This window comes from Tripterygium wilfordii, chromosome 6 (genome assembly GCF_013401445.1).
Source record: "Tripterygium wilfordii isolate XIE 37 chromosome 6, ASM1340144v1, whole genome shotgun sequence".
In the NCBI taxonomy this organism is placed as follows: Eukaryota; Viridiplantae; Streptophyta; class Magnoliopsida; order Celastrales; family Celastraceae; genus Tripterygium; species Tripterygium wilfordii.
The window spans coordinates 8,194,407-8,215,729 of NC_052237.1; the positions used below are offsets into that span (position 1 = coordinate 8,194,407).

The 21,323-nt window shown below is 39.9% G+C and overlaps 3 protein-coding genes across 3 annotated transcripts; 2 read left to right on the forward strand and 1 right to left on the reverse strand.

The window, feature by feature from the left end:
- The first annotated feature begins 4,708 nt into the window (after positions 1–4,708).
- LOC120000672 lies at positions 4,709–5,536 on the forward strand. Its single transcript, XM_038848798.1, has one exon. It carries the CDS (start codon positions 4,709–4,711, stop codon positions 5,534–5,536), a length of 828 nt encoding a protein of 275 aa, XP_038704726.1.
- A 4,225-nt stretch (positions 5,537–9,761) lies between these two features.
- LOC120000673 lies at positions 9,762–17,034 on the reverse strand. Its single transcript, XM_038848799.1, has 5 exons — positions 15,239–17,034; positions 13,973–15,070; positions 10,711–10,796; positions 10,160–10,459; positions 9,762–9,955 (listed from the first exon to the last, which is right to left on the reverse strand). Exons 1-5 carry the CDS (start codon positions 17,032–17,034, stop codon positions 9,762–9,764), a joined length of 3,474 nt encoding a protein of 1,157 aa, XP_038704727.1.
- A 652-nt stretch (positions 17,035–17,686) lies between these two features.
- Positions 17,687–19,803, forward strand: LOC120000800. Its single transcript, XM_038848937.1, has 3 exons — positions 17,687–17,897; positions 18,810–18,958; positions 19,482–19,803. Exons 1-3 carry the CDS (start codon positions 17,783–17,785, stop codon positions 19,557–19,559), a joined length of 342 nt encoding a protein of 113 aa, XP_038704865.1. The 5' UTR covers positions 17,687–17,782; the 3' UTR covers positions 19,560–19,803.
- The last annotated feature ends 1,520 nt before the right edge of the window (positions 19,804–21,323 follow it).

The window sequence follows — 21,323 nt, forward strand, 5'->3', positions numbered from 1 at the left end:
TTATTCTCTACGATATCCCTGCCCTAGTTCATAGTTATTTTGCTGACGGTGAACAACCTCGGATCCTCCTCGTGTCTGCTATGGTAGAGGATTTGTCTGATTTATGCACCAAGTTAACTTTGACGGAGGAGGAGGCAACAAGGTTACCCTTGGATTCGGACGATCTCGCGTCACCGCCTCGTGGGAATAATACCTGTCTTCTGGGTAAGCTTATTACATCCAGATCGTACAATAAGGAAGCTTTCAAAACCACAATGAAGAGGGTTTGGAACCCTGGGGACGGGTTCTCTGTCCAAGATCTGGGGGAAAACCTCTTTCTATTCCAGTTTGGGTCACGAAACACCAGAGACAGGGTTATGTGGAATAGCCCGTGGAATTTTGATAGACAGTTAGTTCTCCTCAAAGAAATACGAGGGGATGAACAACTTTCAAAGGTAGAGATGACGAAATCCTCTTTTTGGGTGCAACTCCATGATCTACCCCTCAATGCTATTACTGAAAAGATTGGGCATCTGATTGGGGGCTTCATGGGGAAGGTGATGGAGGTAGATGCCAGAACAGAAAGATCAGGAAGTGGGATGTTTCTGCGTGTCAGGGTGTTAGTGGATATTGGGAAGTCTCTCTTGAGAGGGAAGATTGTCTCGATTGGGGGTCGGGATGATTTATGGATACCTTTTCGCTATGAGAAATTGGCTGATTTTTGCTTTTGTTGTGGTTGCCTGGGGCATGGCGAGTCTGACTGTAATACTGCTATCCAACAGAGGAGGAATGGGGGCATAGCGAAGTCCGAATATGGAGCTTTCCTGAGAGCTCAGGTGCCTAGATCTAGCGAGCCTAGGCGTAGTGGAGAGAGCTCGTCTGGGCATAACAAATCTGATGATAACACACTAAAGGTTTCTCTGGTTTCCTCCTCGGAGGCTCCAACGGAGGGGGTCGGACGGGATGCAATTTCTGAAGCTCCGAAAGTCATGTTCGAAGGAGTGGAAACTACAGTGGTACCAATCGGTAGGGACCCAAAAGAGAGGGTAGCTAAAGAGGCGGTTCCAAAGAGGGACAAACAGAAAATTTCTAGTGACAATTGCTCCTCTAAGGATCTTTCTAGTGACCCAGGAGGTATGGCCTACCCCCGTCCAAATGCTATGGATGAGGACACCCTTATCAACAGTTCCCCTATTCCTCATCCTCACTGGAAACGTCTGGCCCGTGAGATTCATCTTACCATGGGAGACACTTCGGATGGGGGTACTCTAGCCCAAATGCCCCATAAAAGGAAATCTCTTGTGGAAACCTCAAATCCTGCTGTAGTAGAAACTGTGGACAATAAGAAAGCTAAGATTCAATCTCCTCTTGATGATGCTCTAATTTCTCAAGATATAATATCGACGGTGGCTGCTAGGCAGCACTGCCGGGAGCAATGAAATGCTTAGCTTGGAACTGTCGAGGGCTTGGGAACCATCAGGCAGTTCAAGCACTGATCTACTTGGTCAAGTGTAAAGTTCCCCAGGTGTTGTTTCTCATGGAGACAAGACTTTCAAGTAAGCGTATGAAGAATTTAGCAAATCGTTTGGGTTCCTACTGTTGTATTGATGTCCAGAATGATTATTATGGGGGTGGTATTGCTTTGCTCTGGCAGGACAATCTAGATGTGAGGCTTCAATGTTTTTCTTCCTCGCATATTGATGTTGTCGTTGGGGCTGATAATGACTCTTGTGGTGCTGATTGGCGTTTTACCAGGTTCTATGGGCGTCCTGAAACCCACCGCCGGAAGGAGTCCTGGGATTTGTTGTGTGCTTTGAACCGAAGATCGGCTTTGCCCTAGGTGGTTATGGGGGATTTCAATGAGATTTTGGGTGGTGGGAAGAAAAAGGGGGGTCGACCCCGGCTTAACTCTCCGATAGAGAAGTTTCGGGATGCCCTTTCCTCTTGTGGTTTACATGATCTGGGCTATAGAGGAAACAAATTCACTTGGTCTAATCATCGCCAGGGGGATCTTCTTATTCAGGAACGGTTGGACCGAGCTGTGGCCTCTTTGGATTGGATGCGTTTGTTTCCTAATGCTAGTGTCTCTCATTTGGTTTCCTCTGTGTCCGACCATGTCCCTATTGCGCTGAGCACAATTGAACTTGTCCATTTTGCTAGGCATCCAAAGAAGTGCTTTCGCTTCGAGGCTATGTGGATTAGACATGAGCAGTGTTCTGATGTGGTGAAGGAAGCTTGGTTTCACAATCCGAGATTATCCCCAATCTCCTCGAAATTAAATCACTGCCAGATGGCGCTAAGGTTGTGGAATAAAACCACTTTTGGCCATGTCCAGCAGACCTTAAAAAAGAAAATGTTGGAGCTACAGGTTGCCGAAGGGAGGGTGAAAACTGAGGAGACAAGCCAAACTATCCGAAAGCTTAGGTTGGAGGTTAATGAGCTTTTAGAGAGAGAGGAAACTATGTGGAGGCAACGCTCTAGAGTCTCGTGGCTCCAAGCGGGGGATCGCAACACTTCCTTTTTCCATCGTCAATCCTCTCACCGTAAAAGGAAAAATCATATCTTGGGTATAGAGGATGATCATGGGGCGTGGCTGAGTGATTTGCCTTTGATTGAGAGGTGTTGTTTGGATTATTTTAACTCTATCTTTTCTTCTTCGCATCCTAATTCTATTGCGAATGTTATTGATCCGGTAGAGTGTCGTGTGACTGATGATATGAATCGTATTCTGCTGGGTGAGCCTCGAAAGGAGGAGATTTTTGCAGCGGTTGGTAATATGGCCCCCACTAAGGCTCCAGGCCCTGATGGTATGCCTGCCCTCTTTTACCAACATTTCTGCACTGTGAGTATTGATGTGGTTTCTATGGTGAAGGATTTCTTTGCCACTAAGTCATTGCCAGATCAGATAAATCATACAAATATAGTGCTAATACCGAAGGTTGCTACTCCTAAAAGGGTGTCTGATTTTTGGCCTATTAGTCTATGCAATGTCAGTTACAAAATCATTTCCAAAGTTCTAGCAAATCGTCTTAAGAAATTTCTCCCTACCATTATCTCCGAAAATCAAAGTGCTTTTATCCCTGGGCGCTTAATTTCTGATAATGTTCTTGTTGCTTTTGAAGCTATGCACCACATTCATTCAAGGCAAAGAGGCAATTTGGGATCAATGGCAATCAAACTTGATATGAGTAAGGTTTATGATAGGGTGGAGTGGTCTTTCCTTCAGGAAATCATGCTTAAAATGGGGTTTGATGCTCGATGGGTGGACCTTATTATGGCTTGTGTTCAATCTGTCTCTTATTATGTGGTAGTTAATGGGGTTCCCAGAGGCAAGCTTCTTCCTTCCCGCGGTCTTCGCCAGGGTGATCCGCTCTCCCCATACCTCTTTCTATTGTGTGCAGAGGGTTTGTCTGCTTTGCTGTCCAAAGCTAATAGCTGCGGGTCTATCATGGGTTGTAATCTGGCGAGAGGGTGTCCTCCTATCTCACATCTCTTCTTTGCCGATGACAGCCTCTTATTCTGTAGGGCTGATGCAAATGAATGTTCGACTGTAGCCCGCATCCTCTCAGTGTACAAACAGGCCTCGGGTCAGAAGGTAAATTTGGGGAAGTCACATATATTTTTTAGCCCTTCTATCCCGAGAGCTACCAGGGGGAGGTTATCTAATATTCTGGCCATTCCTATCTCCGCTCCCCATGATAAATATTTGGGTCTCCCTTCCTTGATTGGGCGCTCTAAGAAGAACATCTTTTACACCATCAAGAACAAGATTGAGTCTAAGCTGAAAGGGTGGAAGGAGAGATGTCTCTCTAAAGGGGGCAAGGAAGTCCTAATTAAAGCAGTTGCTCAAGCAGCTCCCACGTATGCTATGTCTTGCTTCAAGCTTCCTACTTCTTTGTGCAATGAGATCACACAGTCTATAGCCAGGTTTTGGTGGACTAACTCTGTTGATAAGCGGGGCATTCATTGGTGGTCTTGGGACCACCTTTGTTTTCTGAAGAACCAAGGCGGTGTGGGGTTTCGCGATCTACATGCCTTCAACTTGGCTCTCCTTGCTAAGCAGGGCTGGAGGTTGATGTCTAATCCTGGTTCTCTGTTTGCAAAGGTTTACAAGGCACGTTATTTTCCTCATTCTGATTTTTTATCTGCTAGCCTTGGCTCTTCCCCTTCTTATGCATGGCGAAGTATCCTTATGGCCAAAACAGTAGTAGCGAGAGGGGCCAAGTGGAGGATTGGTAATGGGCAGAAGGTTTATATTGGTCTTGATCCATGGTTGCCAAGACCCCTTTATTTCAAGCCTATTTCTTGCCTTACCAAGGGTCAAAAGTTTACGAAAGTTTCATATTTAATTGACCAGAACTCTAGATCGTGGGACGAAGCTAAAAATCGGTCAATCTTTCTCCCTTGTGATTGTGATTTTATTCTGGACATTCCCATTAGCAAGGGTTCCTCTGTGGATCGTCTAACTTGGCATTGGGAGGCTTGTGGTAATTTCTCGGTGCGGAGTGCGTATCATATCGCTTGTCATCTTCGATCCGAAGAGCGCATGATAGGTAACTCTTCTTCTTCCGTGAATGCGTTCCCTTGGAACAGATTGTGGAAGCTGAATATGCCTAGTAAGATTATTCACTTTGTTTGGAGAGCTATTCACAACATCCTCCCTTGTAATTATGTATTAATGAAGAGGTAAATTATCCAGGAAGGGACTTGTTCTTTGTGTGGGAGATGTATGGAGAATGTATCTCATGCCCTTTTGGAGTGTAAATGGGCATCTGTGGTCTGGCAAGAGGCTGGGTGTGTGGCTTATCAGAGTAAAGAGAGGGACCTTTCTTTTGAAGACTGGTTATCTCAAGTCCTCCTTGGGGGTGAGGGAGAGGTTGCGAAGAGAGTGATGTATTATGCTTGGGCCGTTTGGACCAACAAGAACTCTTTTATTTTTGAAGGGAAGTGGCGGTCAGCCACGAGCACTATCAACTTTGTTGAGTATTACATGGCGGAATATGACCAAGCCCGGGCTTCAAGGAACCTGCCAAGGCCGGAGCAGAGTGTGCAAGAGGCAGTCAAGTGGGCTCCTCCGAGCTCGGGGACGATCAAACTTAGTGTTGATAGGGCTGTTTTCAATGAGGCACATGCTATAGGAGTTGGGGCTGTTATTCGGGACCATAATGGTCAAGTATGTGCAGCTTTATCAGAATGTATGGCTGGTGCTTTTGGTCCCCAAGTCGTAAAGGCTTATGCTTTAATGAAGGGTACCCAATTAGCCATCCATATGGGTGTGTCGAACTTGATTATTGAATCGGATTCTCATGTCCTGGTGAATGCTATTAGGTCTGAAGCGTATGAATTAGCTCCTTTTGGGCACATTTTGGATGATATACGATCCCTTATTTCATGTATAGGGAGTGTTTCTTTGCGTTATACTCGTCGTTTATGTAATAGAGTGGCACATAAGCTTGCTAGGAATTCTATCAACTTTGATTGCCCTATGCGGTGGATAGGGGAATGTCCCGATTTCATCTTGTCTGCTGTTATTCATGACAGTATCCCTGTTCCTTGATTTTCAATGAAGGCTATGGTTTTATCAAAAAAAGAAAAAAGAAAAAAGAATCAATTAGAATTTGACCTTGAAATTTAGTCCCACACTCCACACCTTGTTGATGGGCTAAAATATTATATATGTCCTTAGAGTATCATCTTTCTCGATTATGTCCTTAAATTATTTTTTTTCTTCATTCTATCCTCAAACTATTGTTTTCCACAAGGTTTGAATCCTGAGTCAGCTTTCCGGTGTTGACTCCGAAGAAAATGCTGATGTGGCATTCACGTGATTATAAAATAAAAATAAAAACTAATTTTCGTTTAACACGTGTATAATTAATTAAAAATAAAATTAAAACCTGCTTTAGTGTAATTTTTTAATTCGTTTCTCTTTCCACCCATGAAAGTTAAAAAAAAAAAACAAAAAAGAAGTTCCAAATTATCTATGAAGATCTGTTAGAACAAGATCTGTTTAAAACAAGATTTATCTTGGAAAGACGAAGACCTTTCTACTTCAGTGCTTGCCGACAAAGTGGAAAATGACCTGCACAAAACCTTGAAACAAACCCATCTCCTGCTTGGGATCAACGTGAGGGTGTGAGGCAGTGGAGTGGAGGATTTTAAACAAACCCATTTCTTGCTCAACAGCAGACTCCGGCTCAACAGCAGGGACATTGTTGAGATCCACTGTCGATGCCCAATATGAACATAGATCTGGAAGAAGTGCTTGTAAACATAGATCTGGTTGCAGAGAAAGATGGAGAAAGGGATGAGCTGTAGAGAAGGGCACTGGTGGTGGTGACTGATGCGACCTGTGCGGCGTTTTCGACTACACCTGGGTTGGAGACTATAACCGACGAGATTGCGGAGACTATAACCGACGAGATTGCGGCAAAGTCGCAAAAGTAGTGATGATTCATCATCCTGACAGTGGAGTGAGAGGGTGACTATATTGAGATTGGTGGCTTCTGGTAGTGAAGATTGATTGGGTTGTTTTGATTTCAATTTTCTTTCTAAACCCTTTGATTTCAATTTTCATTTTCATTTTGGTTCGTTTTCTTTTTATTTTTTTTAAATTTAAGATCACATGTGGAGTTAAATCAATTAAAAAATAAATCCACATGTCAATCTCGTCGGAGTTTAGATGACACGTTAGCATTTTCGTCGGAGTCAACACTGGAAAGTTGATTCAGGATAGAAACCATGTGGAAAACAATAGTTCAAGGATAGAACAAAGAAAAAAAATAGTTTAAAGACATAATCTAGAAAAATGTGATAGTTTAAGGACATATATAATATTTTAACCCCTTATTGATGTAGGATGCAATGAATGATCATTGACACAGACTAGTGAATTTCCTTTTGTTTTTAGTTTAGGCCTATTATAGTATTATGGAACCTTCACTAGAACTTTACTTGATCTAAATGATAATTATGCAATCCAGGATGGCATAAATTAATTGTTATAGTTCATCTATCAATCTAAGACAGACAAATTTGCACATGTCGTGAAACCTTTGTCACTTCAGATGGGGCCAAAACTAATCCAAATCTCTTTAATTAATAAAACAATTACGAAAATGACATGTAACCCATTCATCAGTTTGGTAGCCCAACAGGTGAATAGCTTTATTCAGTTCTTTTATCCTAGAATGCATTGTCTAAAATTTATTGTTTTAATATAGACTCCATTGTTTTTAAAACACAATTTAGAATTCATTGTTTTAGTTCTAAATTCATTGTTTTTGAAAAAACAATGGAATTGAGATTTACCTGATAAAACTTATCTGACAACGGATCTTGTTAGAAAGAGCTTTATGCGTTGATTTTGAATATATAATTTTTTTTTAAATCTAACATGTATTTTGAGATTTAAAGCATTTTAAAATTTTGTTTAAGAGACTTGGACTCTGATGAGCTACCTAGCATTACTGAAATAATTATTAACATCTTGCTATATACAAATCCTATATGGATGAATCTTACCTTATAGCCCAAGTAAACAGTGAGGGATTATTTGCAATTACAGGGACCATTGGATGCAACAAAAAACAATTCGGCAAAGAATGAAGGAAGAAAGAAGCTAAATCTATATAATCCAGTGTGTTTGGTGCAGCGGATCTACAAACGGTTCCAGTGGTGCGATATGGGCCTTCTATACTTTGGGTTCCGTATTTTGTTCGATTATCTCTTGACGAGGTTTCTCCAGCATCGGAAAGTTGTCTAGGTGTTTTCTCTTTTCTTCCAAGAAAAAATAATTATTGCTCATTTGCGTTCTTTTAATTTTCTTCGTTGATTCCTTAATTTCTCATGTGTTTCTTAGTTATTTTTGCAGTCTTTCTTTTAATTATCAGCAACTTAATCTTCACTTGTGCAATAAACAAGATCAGTAACTTCATCCTTATATGAGATCACGCAAGAAATGATACCTCTTTTCTATATTGCTTGCAACTTCCATGAAAAACATGATTTTTTAAGAGATTAATTGTTATGACAAAAAATTTGAGTAGAGTCTAGTTGCTTGAACTGAAGTTCTTCAAGAATTCTCCTCAGCGAATTGAAAGCGTTTACAAGCACAAGAAGCTGCTGCAAAAAAAAAAAACAACAAACAACAAACTCAACTTCTATTGTTGACAGAGTGACTAGTGGCTACTTCTTTGATGACGACGAAACAGCTACAGATCGCAACATAAAGACTTATCCAGATGTGCTTTTTTGTCTTCTAGATTGTTAAATCTTTGATACATCTTATTCTTCTTCTCACATGAGAAGGCTGTTGGACCTAGGTTTCACAAGAGGGGGGTCACAATTTCCGAATAGGAATCCCCTTATATCAATTTCACAAATTAAGCACTACACCAAGCACACAAAGTGAGTCTTACTTTCTTCTTTTTCATCTGGAACATGGGCGTATGCTATACACGCAAACACTCAAAAATGATCCACAGTTGGCCTATGCCCACTCCATGCTTCTTCGGGAGTTACATTTGGAACCACAAGTGTGGGACATCTATTCAAAATATAAACACTTCAACGTACAGCTTCAACCCATAAACTTTTAGGACATTCACTTCTTCGTAGAAGGCTTCGTAGCATATTAAGAATAGTACGATTTTTCCTCTCACACACACCATTTTGTTAAGGTGTATAAGATGTAGTCAGCTGCCTTTTAATTCCACTCTTATCAAAAAATGTTTAAATTCTTGTGAGTTGTATTCTCCACTGTTGGTAGTTCAAAAAATAATATAAAATTACAGAAAAAATGAAAATCAATCGTAGCGGATTGAGACACGGGTATCTCGCTCTCTCCAAGGAGATTCGAGCCCTCTACAATTCTTTTTTTCGTCAGAATCGATGCATTAGAATTGTCTTGGCTGGACCTCTCTAGGATACAACAGCCTGACTCGGTCGTGTAACTAATTCGGACCTGCACTCAATTGGTTAGCTCGAAGCCCCAACAAGAACACCCTTTTTCTCTGCCCAGAGAACATTAGAGATGACAACTTTTTTAAGAGAGAAGAGAGCTTTTTGAGTTGTGTGTGTTATGAAACTCGGGGTAGAAAGGTTTATATAGGTGGGTTAGTAGTTAATGTCTTCATGAGTTACATAAGTTTTAATAGTTAAGTTTAAATAAAGTAATAAATACTTTAAGTATGGTAATAAATAAATATTTGGTTACTAAATTATTAAAGATTTAATCTCTTCTAATTTAACATCACGTCAACATCCATCACGGTCGGTGTACAAAATTTCATTGGGTTGTCGATTTCTTTTTCAACCAATGCTTTAAAACCTTTGAAAGGCAGAGAAAGCCTCTGACCTTTTTCTGTAAAAAATAAACCGGGGTTTTCCTACTAAAATCATCAATAAACGATATAAAATATCGTTTGCCTCCATTTGAAGTTGGTGTAATTGGCCCACACAAGTTAGAATGCACTAGTTCCAGCATCTTCTTAGCCCTCCATGATATCCTTTTTGGAACAACATCTCAATGTTGTTTGCTAACAACACATTCTTCACAAAAGCACTGGACCTCATTTGTCATCTCATTCCCGAGCATCCTTTCTACGATCTCATGTCGTTTGACTTTATGTAATGATTCATTTGATGGACTTGTTTTATTTTTTTTATTTTTTATGCGTAACATGTAACATGAGGATTTGAGCATTCACGTTAGAATCTCTAAAGTAAGACAACATCATCAATCTCAACATTCAACTTTCCCATCAAACTAATCAACTCAACTAGATATCACGGTTCTTTGACGTTAAAGATTCATCATGACCTCTCAAAGCGCATCCTTGTAAAGTAAGCCACCGAACACTATCAATGGTAGTCTTAAGACACAACCAATTTTTCTCAACATTTTCCAAACTTCGAACATTCATGACTTTATCGATATGCCGAGATATATTCTTCAACGCCTCAACATTTCTCACTGCATTATTGTGTGGGGGAAGTAGGACCTCCCATATGTGCTAAGAATACACATCTGGCCCCATTGTTCACTCTCTTCCAACTAGTGAAACCATTAACAGTAAAAGCAGGATGTAGAGGTTCACGATCTTGAAAAACAAAGCATGGAAAGCAAAATGATGCATCCTTTGAAATAGAGTACTCTAACCATGGAAATTTTATGAACCAACTTTGTTGAAATCGTCGGTTTTGACCTCCGCTTTTAGTCCTTGGATACTTTGCCAAGACAGGTTGATTTGATCCCCATTTGATATAAGCACGTCTAACTTCATCTTTATTATAAACCGGATGAATCCATATTGGAATACGTAGTAATCATAGGAACCTTGGCTTGAGGTTGAGATTCTGTAGTAATCATAGGAATATCGACAATTGTTGATGTTCCAATTGTTGATGTTTCTTCTCCACGTTTCTTGTTGAAGAAGGAGATAATAGTTTTCCCTTTTTCCGTCCTCGATTTTCCATCCTAATAAAATAGAAAGTAACAAGAAACAAGTAAACAACCATTGTGATTTTGTGAATTAAAAAAAACTCAAAGACTGCCCAAGGATTGCATTTGAAGAGAAATTGAGAATGATCTTGAAACAACCATTGTGATTCTGTGAAATAAAGACCTAATTATCATATTCAACTTTCAAGCCAGGCGAAACGAGTTGCAGAGTATGTCAGTATTTCAAAATCACTCAAATCAGTGAGGGGCTGCGATGAGGGCAGTACCTGGTCCTAGAGACAAAATCGGAGATCTGGACGGCTGGAGCCTAGACTCTAGAGAATCACAGAAGCTGGACGACTGGAGCTTGGCCCTGGAGAATCAATGATTCACAAACGCTGGATGGCTGGTCCTAGACACAGAGTCGAAGAAACGAAGAAATTCTTCTCGTCGTCGCGAATCTCGATGAGATCAGTTGAGATGATGATGAAGGTGTGGTGAATGGGAATTGGGAACCAAATCAACCTCTCTTGAGCCAGCCCACCTTAGTGGCAAGTTAGTGGGTTTAAGTATATTTGCTAAATTTTTTTGATTTTTTTCACACGGGCTCAAACCCACCTTAACCCAACGGTAGATCTGCCACTGTTGCTACTGTGCATGTATCGATTTTAATAGAGATTCACATCCATTTAGGTTAGTCTTCTTTGATTCACGCATACAGTCATTACATTCTTTTTGTTTGGGAAGGACATGATGATTCAAGATTAGTCTAGGTTCATCTTCAATCAATATTTAAGGGGTTAGTGGATTGAAAACTAGGCCAGATCATCTTCTGAGTTTTTGATTCTGGGGACTACAATACCTCCTCTCTTATGTCCCTCTGTATTTTAAATTTCCAATCACGGTACGAGCTATGGCGAACTGAACGTCGTCGGGATCGGATATGTTATTAGTGTTCGTGTGTCAGTTCCGCTTTCGAACAGCATTTGGCTCTAACGACGATGTTGGAGCAGATAGAGTTGTCGGCAAGGCCATCTATCTTGGTGTAGTGGGATTATATCTCATATTAGGATTTTCGGTTGTTATTCCCTGCATCAATTAATGAGTTTGTGAATGCTTCGAGAGTACAGCAATGGCATCTCAAGGTGTTGTGCCACTGAAACTCTTCTTATTGGGATTCTTCACGAGGGCAATCAAAATTTTCCATCCCATTCGTTTCACCTATTGTTTTTTTTGAGTTGATTTTTAAATACTGCATTTCATCTTGGTTTTTTCTGCATAATAGACTTTCCCTTTGTTTGACTTTCCTTTTTTTTGACGGATGCTTAAGCCAGTTAAAATACAAGTTAACTTGATCACTTATGACCATAATGAAACTGATAATTTCTCGTATTTGCTATGCCATACAATGATAGGATACAAATAAAGAAAAAGAACACAGTGATAAAATTAAGCAAGTTTTGTTTTGTTTGCTGTTTTCCACTTTTTGTTATGCCACTTCCAACAACTACTTGGGATCCGTTTTACAAGTGTTTTTTTGGTAAGTCAGGTTCAGAGAGCTATTTTGTTATGGGGCTGGGCTTTTTATAGTATTGGTTTAACATCAAGTATCTTTCCTGCATCATTTATTATATAAATATATTTGTTATCAACCATTGGCTTATCATATTGACTTTTTGTCCGTGAGGAGTTGCATAGATTACCTGATTGAGTCTCATATACATATATAACAACCTGCTTGCGAGGCATTCTTTGAACAACGGGGGTATTTATGATTCTTCAGGGAGGAATAATAGGAACTGTTTGATTAACGGATTCATGGCCTAGAGTGCTCAGTGTTGGACGGCTAAGCACTTTTGGGAGTGCAATGGGGTAAAGCCTGGCTTCAAAAAAATGAAAGTGAAACTTGCAGGTTCATTGATTCTTGCATTTTTGGTGCAATTCTCTGATCGTCCCACCTTGGGATATTGATACGATTGTGATGCCTTACTTACTACAAACCAAGTATCCAACATGAAAACGGAGTTCTTTTTTTTTTTTTTTGATAAACCACGATATATTAAAACAAAATAAAGAGAAAACAAAAGGACATCTCAGGTGATGGCCTAAACAGAGGAAAAGGGACAGTCCCCAAATCCAGAATCCAAAATACAAGATAAAAGATAAAAATATGACCAAAAAAAAAAAAAAAAGGTGAAGATGACTCGGTACATGAGTATACATATAGACTTATTAGTTTGCCCTCCTTTTTTGCATATGAGATATAAAAGTCTGCAAATGATGAATGATGACCAGCACAGCTGGTCACTATCCTTTGAGATATCTTCTTCATACGTATATCTCGGTCCATGAGATTTCAAAACCTCCTGAGACACAATCTCCACTTTCCAAGAGTGCTGTTAATCCCATCAATTTCATCCTTTGTCCCATAGAGGCACACACACAGACAGAAGAAAACACACACCAGCAGCTCACAGGAGACTTTAACCACATCAAGAGAGCACACACACAGAAGAAGAAAAACACACACACCCAAAGGGAAGAAAACATAGGTCTTCAGCCCCAAACCCCGCTGCTCACAAGAGACTTTTAAAACCACAAACAAAAACACACCCACACAGAAGAAAAGACACACCCACCCAAGAGGGCGAAAACAGAAGGTCTTCAACCCAAAACCCAGACTTTAACCTCAACAAGATAGTGTACTCACAAAAGAAGAAAACACGCACACACAAGGGGAAGAAGACATAAGGACTTCAACCCCAATCCCAATTGCTCACAGGAGACTTTTAACCACAACAAAAATACACACACAGAAGAAGAAAGCACACACACCCAAGGGGGGAGAAACATAAGGGCTTCAGCCCAAAAACCCAGCAGCTCACATGGGACTTTTAACCACAACAAGAGAACACACCAAGGAGGAGAAAAACTCACACACCCGAGGGGAGAAAACATAAAGCCTTCAGCCCAAAAAGCACTCAGAAAAAAAGAAGAAGACTCACAGACCCTAGGGGGAGAAGACAGAAGGTCAACACCCCAGTACTCGGCTGCTCACAATAGACTTTTAACCACTAGATAGAAAACACCCACAAAGAGGAGAAGGCCAAAAGAAACAAAGAGAGGAGGGAGAAAAACCACTAACCGTGAGAGCAACCGAAGCGCACACACCCAAAGAGCCAAAACACACCCAATAACATAACACACCCAGTGATTAAGACACACCCAAAGTACACTTATAAAGTTGCCCCAAACCCACAAAACTAGTTAGAGGGCACACAACACCCAAATCTCTCATAGGACCTAAATACCCCACCCCAATAGTGTTTACACACACACCCAGTATATACTCACTCAAGATAATCGCCGCACAAATACCACTTCACATCACTTCCCCCAACCCCCTGAAAACACACACACACACCAGTGTTTGCCCACACTTACTAAAAAAAAAAAAAAAAAAAAAAAAAAAACGCACTTTTGCCCCCGCACAGATAAACACACCATAGTCCACATTGATATTGATCGTTTCACCCAATACTTCAGAACCACGATATAAAATCATAGTTCCTTCTTACAGCTTCCTTTGCCAAGATATCAGCCATACCATTTTGTTCCCTCACAATTTGCTTCACAGACAGATTGGGGATTTGCTCTTTGGCATTTTGTATTGCGTTACCAATTTGCTCTAGTCTCCAGGGCATCATACCACTATCCACAATCCACTTGAAACCATTTGCTGAATCTGTTTCCAATGTAATGCAAATCTGTGACAAATTTCCTGAGGATATTGTGATCTCTAGTGCCTTTTTGATTGCTTTTATTTCAGCCTCATTTGATTCACAAATGCCAATAGGACAGGAGAAAAGGCATATTATTGTGCCATCATTTGATCTAAGAACTCCACCTATTCCAGCAGGACCAGGCTTTCCTAATGCAGAACCATCCACATTCCATTTCAAATGACCACTTAAGGGAGGCAGCCAATGTAGTTCTTCCCTGCGGTTCCTCTTTAGGGCATCAAAACATGATTTTAAGGTAGATGCGCATTGTAACATTTGTGAACTTGTGTAAGGAAATTTTGGCACCAAAATTGTTAACCAATGGTGCAATCTAACAAAGATAATCAAATACACATTATTCCACTCCACTGATTTGCCCCTGAAGATAGTTTCATTTCTTTCCCTCCATATCGACCAAACAATGACAAAGAACAATATTGTCCATAATTTCTCCTGGAGGCCTCCCCTTACCAGCCCTTTCCATTGTTGGAAGAATGCACTGATATCACCATTGGGGCACCAATCTAGTCCCCACCAAGACACAAACTGATACCACATTGACTTTGGCACAACACACTGAAGGAATACATGATTTACTGATTCTGGTTCTGTAGAACAGAAAGGGCAAATATTATCAGCTGGTTGGATGATTCTCAAGTGAGTCAGTTTGTCTCTTGTATTTATCTTCTTTTGTAGCAATGTCCAGACAAAGAATTCTACTTTTGGTGGGCAGTAACCATTCCATATATCTTGATAGCACACTGAACCATCTGTGGGAAAGGCATCTTCTTGCAATTTATAATAGAGTGATTTAACTGAGAAGATTCCTCTTGAGTCATAACTCCAGATTACCCTATCCGCTTTTCTGGGACATAAGATGCAAGGAGCAAGTTGTGATCTCAACTCTGTTACTAGTGTCTCCTCCCAAATGAACAATCTTCTTCTCCATTGAAAGGACCAAAACCATGTTTAGTTTTCTAAATATCCCATTGTCCATACTGTTTCAGATTGTTGTAAGGATAAGTTAAACAACCTCGGATATTTCTCTTTTAAGGTTACATCACCTACCCATTTATCGAGCCAAAATCTTATTTTCCTGCCATTTCCTAAGGAAAACTTAAGCCCTGCATTCACAATTCTACCCATCTGTGACTCGGTATCTGACATGCATTTATGAACATTCCTCCACAGAGGGGATGAGGCTGAGATTGGGAAAGGTATTAGTCCATGATCTCTGTGATGGTATTTTTCCTGAATGACTTTCTTCCATAGAGCATTTTCCTCAGTTAAAAACCTCCACAACCATTTGCATAATAGTGCTTGATTTTTTATTAGGATATCACCAATTCCAAGACCTCCCAATTTTTTGGCTTTGATTACCTGCTGCCAGCTTACATTGTGAATTTTCCTTTTTTCATCAGAATCACCCCACAAAAAATTCCTTTGCATCTGTTCAATTTTCCTGGCAATCGATGAAGGCATTCTGAAGAGGGACATGAAGTATATGGGTAAGTTTGACAAAGCAGATTTGATGAGCGTGAGTCTTCCCCCAACTGAAAGTTGCCTACCTTTCCAGCTTGCTAGTCTGTCCTGAAATTTCTCTAATACTGGTTTCCAAGTCTTTGCTAAATTAAAGTTTGCACCCAGTGGCATTCCAAGACATTTAACAGGTAAGGATTCATACTTGCAGTAATATCTGACTGCTAGTGATTCTGCCCATACCTTATTCACGCCAATACCCACTAGAGAGCTTTTATGAAAGTTTATCTTCAAACCTGACATTACTTCATAGCATCTTAAAATTCTCTTTGCCACCTGAATATATTTCTCTTTCGCCTGAAGAAAGATGAGGGTATCATCAGCATATTGTAGATGTGAAATTCTGAGCCCATTCTTCCTCACAGCAATCCCTTTTATCAAGCCAGACATTTCTGCTTTTTCCAGCAACTGATGTAGTCCTTCAGCTGCTAAATTGAACAGAAATGGAGAGAGGGGGTCCCCTTGTCTTATTCCTTTTTCCATGGAGAATTCTTTGGTTGGTGACCCATTTACCAGCACTGATACCTTTGCAGATGAAATACATTCTCTTATCCAGTTCCTCCACCTTGCACCAAAGCCCATTTCCAGCATAACTTTGTCTAGATAGTTCCAATTGACTGAGTCAAAAGCTTTCTCCATATCCAGCTTCAGCAATAAGCCCTTTTTTCTTCTTTTCTTCATTCGATGGACTATCTCATTTGCAACTAAAATGCTATCCATGATTTGCCTTCCTTTGCAGAAGGCTGATTGAGTCTCACTTATAACCAACGAAAGCACCTTTTTTAGCCTTGTTGCTAATACCTTCGAAACTATTTTATACAAGCTGCTTACCAGGCTTATAGGCCTGTAGTCTTTTAACTTGCACGATCCTTTGATTTTTGGAATCAGAGTGATGAAAGAGGAATTTACACCTGCAGGGAGTTTCCCAGTAGTATAGAAAAGATGAACCATACTGCAGACATCATTCTCTATAATACTCCAGCTTTTCTTTAGAAAATTGAAATTAAAGCCATCTGGTCCAGGGGCTTTTGAGCCTTCGCAGTTCCATATTGCTTCTTTGATCTCCTCCTTTAGGACAGGGGTTTCGAGACTATTAGACATCTCATAAGATAAAGACTTGAATGGTAACCCTTCCCATCTAATTGGAGTGACTTGAGCTTCCCGGAACAGCCTGGTAAAATGTGCAGCCACTATGAAAACGGAGTTCTTAATCACAGTTTTAACAACGTGATGTCCCAACTCTATTGAAGTAGCGTAAAATAAACTTTTCCACAATATTAAATTTAACATTTGTCTTACTGGTAATTTGGTTAACCAATTCTAGGATCCGAAAACAGTTTCTTATGTGAGGGCTTGAGCCTTGGTATTATTTGTTAATTGGTGCTGTTAATAAAATACTATTATCCTTTTTATAGCCTGTTACTTTTTAAACAGTGCTTATATGTTCCTTATGTTGATTTATGTGAGAATGTAAAGTTTTAACATGGACCATCTCAATAGTAAAGTTCTTAACACGGACTGCGCAACACGTGGGTGTACACCTAGATATTAACAAACTGTGAGAATGGTAAATAGTCTGGTTGGTTAGGTTGTCTATCCAGGACTTTGAGGTCCAGGGTTCTATTCTCATCAGGGGGTTTGAGATTTGGGTAGTTTTCCATCCGCTATGGTGGCCTTTATGCTCCTCAGGCATGGCTTAACGGGGGTTTGAGATTTGGGTAGTTTTTCATCCGCTGTGGTGACATTTATGCCTTTCGGGCATGGCTTAGCATGTGTGTGACTTGTGGGTCATTCAAAAAAAAAATATATTAACAAACTGTAAGTCTGTAACAACTCCGTAATTACTAGGACAACCCTAAACTCCCCAATTACTTGGACAAGATAAGTAAATCCAGACCGTTTATTTGGCAGGCAGGTGAATAGCTGCTTGTGAACCCAAGCAAACGACTCCGTATCAACAAAACTCTGAAGGTGCCCCCACAAAGCCCCTCGGACACCCTGAAACAGAGAGAGGCTGCGAGTGTAAGCAAGCTTGGAGATGGCATGGAGGCAAATAATCTGCAAAGCAAGACCATTTCCAATCCTTCCACAATCGCCACAATCGACTCCTGGGTTTCTTAGATTCTTCTCCAAGTCCACAACTCCGTATATAGGTAAACGTCGCCATTGCATTTCTTTTAGGGTTTTTTGTTTTATTCAATCTTTGGCTCCGAATCGGGTTTTTGGGAACGTAAACTAAAGGAAAAGTTTTGGGGATTCTGTTTACCTTGTGATACGGGATTAGACAATGACAGTAGCTAAGATTATGATATGCAAATAACTGTAAAGCGTTGAGTTCAACTGAATATTTTCATGAGTTGATTTTGGCTCTCTTTTTGGTTTCCTGAATTATAATTGAACAAGTAATGCGATTTGGAGATAATACTAATTTCCAGGATGAGAAACTATACTCGATGAAAGAGATGTGAATAGTTGAATAGGCGTGAGTTGAATGAAACATACCGAATGACTAAACTTTGGCTGTGTGTTTGATTTCCTGAAAAATAATTTAGTAGGAAGTAATGGGAAACGTTTGCTCACATTAGTTAATATGTTGTGTACATTTAGCTATGAGAAACTGAATTTTTGCATCTTATGATTTAAGCAATGACATATCTCATTATCAATCTAACATGGGTGTTTGGGGTTAATTTAAGCAGGAAACTTCCTGCATTTTTGCTATTGTAGATAATGAATCATATGGTTTTCACTTTTCAGGCTTGGATTTTCTTATGTATGCTAATTTTTTTAGCGAGCTAATAGAGTATTAATACTTGTTGGGTTGCTGTTGAATTGAAGCAAGGAAAAGAGGATGATAGGGGTTTCAATCTTGTTCTCACTGCTGCTTAGATAGTTAGATTTGCAAAAATTGAAGAACAAGAACCACCTAAAGTCAGCCATTTATTTGTAGTAATTGTTTGCGAGTTGTCACCGTTATTTTTGTTTCGATGATTCTTGTTGTCATTGTTATGCCTGCAGTTTTGGAATATACTGGTTTTTAGAGCCTAACATTTTTGTATATGCAGTCAAAGTTGGAATACCAGAATTTCTGAATGGAATAGGGGGAGGGGTTGAAGCCCATGTGGCCAAGCTTGAATCTGAGATTGGAGACCTTCAGAAGCTGCTTGTTACTCGTACACTTAAACTCAAGAAACTTGGCATCCCCTGCAAGCATGTAATATTTCATTCTTCTAGTCTCTTCTGGCTTCATGTGTTTTCATTTGAGCATTTTCCTGTTTGAATGTATAATTCTGCTAAAATTTTGGTCTCTCTCTCGTATCTTAGCTCTGGTTAATAATATATGGATTTTGCTGATCCCCCCCCAAAAATGATCCCCCATGATTTAGGTTTGCAAGGCTTGTGTTGTAATCCTCTTTCTTCGAAAATATCAATGTAAAAATCACTTGGAATTTTGCATATCTATGAGTTTATGGTTACTTCTTTGTGATATTAGTTTGTACTGGATGGGATATGATTTTACTGCTTTACTGCCACTACTGTCAAGTATTTGAAGTTTTGAACCCATTGATGTAGTTCAACGTACCACAGGGCATATCCATACTTTTCAAAACTTGCTATTGAATTTAAGAATTATAAGTTAAGTTCTGTTATCAAGTGTGATCCATAATGACTATATTAAGTTCTCTCCATGGCCTTAATTCTTTTAGAATATATAATCCCTGATTTTGTTATTGCAGAGAAAGCTGATGTTGAAATACACCCACAAATATAGACTGGGACTATGGAGGCCTAGAGCTGAACCGGTGAAAGCGTGAAAAGTTTGAGCAGCTTGTGCTTAGAGCACCGAGACCAAGTCTGATAGTGTCACCGATGGAGATTTCTGTTTAGAAGTATAGCATTTGAGTACTTTAGGTCAGAGTTAATGCAGTTTGTGATAAGTTTAGCCAAGCAAACCGGTTAGTTTAGTATTGTAGCTGTGCACATTGTTGTGTTAATTATCTCAAATAACATGTGGAATTTTATGAGAATGTGATTAGATAAACCTTAAGTTATTACTCATATTGCAAGTTAATTTTACTTCTTCGACAGTGTTTAACTTAGTATCATATAATAACAGTCCAGCTCCTTGCTATGATTGTTATAGAAGAAAATTTGACAGCATTAATGGTTGATAAGGAAAGAAGTAAGCACAAACCAGCTACATCTGTAAAAGTGAATATATATGTTACCTATCTCATAAGATTCCAATCCCAAATCCTACATAAGATATTATAATTAAGTAATTAAGCGAAAATAGTCCATTGATCAAAGGTATTTCCAGGAGCTTGCTTCTTCTAGCAACAGAACATGCACAGACATCACCTATACCACACTTGCTAGTTGCTACCCTTAGAATTCTCTCCTATCTTGATTCTTAATAATAAGGCAACAAGTATGTAAAGTATTATTGATTTGAGGTGTGTTTTTTTTTTTTTGAGAAGAAAGAAGAATTCATTTTTTTTAATGGAAAGTACGATCAACTTTATTCAGAACATTCTAGGATAGGCAATCCCTACAATATCAACCCGAATGAGATCATTACAATAAGAAGAAGGGAGAGTTGTAAGATGATGAATGCCCATAGGTAAGCTAAAAGCATGAGACACAAGATTATCAGCATGTTGATTAACCTCCCGATAAACATGACCCATCACTACCTGCCACTCCGGCTTGCTTAGAAACCCTTGAATACCGTTCACAAGATGCATCAGAGCATTAGCAGGAGAAAAAGAACTAGTAAGAATATCTGCAACCAATTTAGAGTCCACCTCCACTGCTACTTTTCTGTAGCCCAAATCCCAAGCTTGCTTCAAACCAATAAGAACTCCCCACATCTCAGCGCAAGGTACAGAACATAAACCTATGTTTATAGCAGAACTTGCCAACCACCTTCCAGAGCTATCTCTAATAATGCCTCCAACTGTAGCTCATTTCATTGTGGCCCGAACAACTCCCTCCGTATTCACTTTAATCCACCCAACCTCCGGAGGAATCCACCGAACCAATTTCTCAAACTTAATCCTTCTTTGACCTACCAATCTACCAACAACATCAGCAGTACACATGAAATGGTCAATTTTCTGCACAATAACATGCAAAGGGTTGGGAGGGACAATAAACCCTTCCTCAAAAAGGCACCGATTCCTCCAACTCCACATTATCCAACAAGTCACCCCAAAAACCATTGTCCAAGAGACACCTGAAGGGGTAATAAGGGGAGAAGAAAGGTTCTTATAAATTCAGTCCTTCAAGTTGCTAATACCAAAGAAATCATCAATCCCATGCCCCCCAAAACTGTTCCAAACAGACATAGCCCAAACACAGTCCCGGACAACATGTAAACAGGTTTCAAACATCTAAAACAAGCACCATCAGTGTCCATACTTCGCCTTTGTCTCTCGCTGTTAGTGAAAAATCTCTCATGGGTTAACAACCAAAGGAAACTACGAATCCTCTGAGGGCCTTCCCACTCCCAAATCTTATCCCAAACACGCTCATAAGTGTCGGTATTAATCTGGGTTAACATCCTATACCCAGAC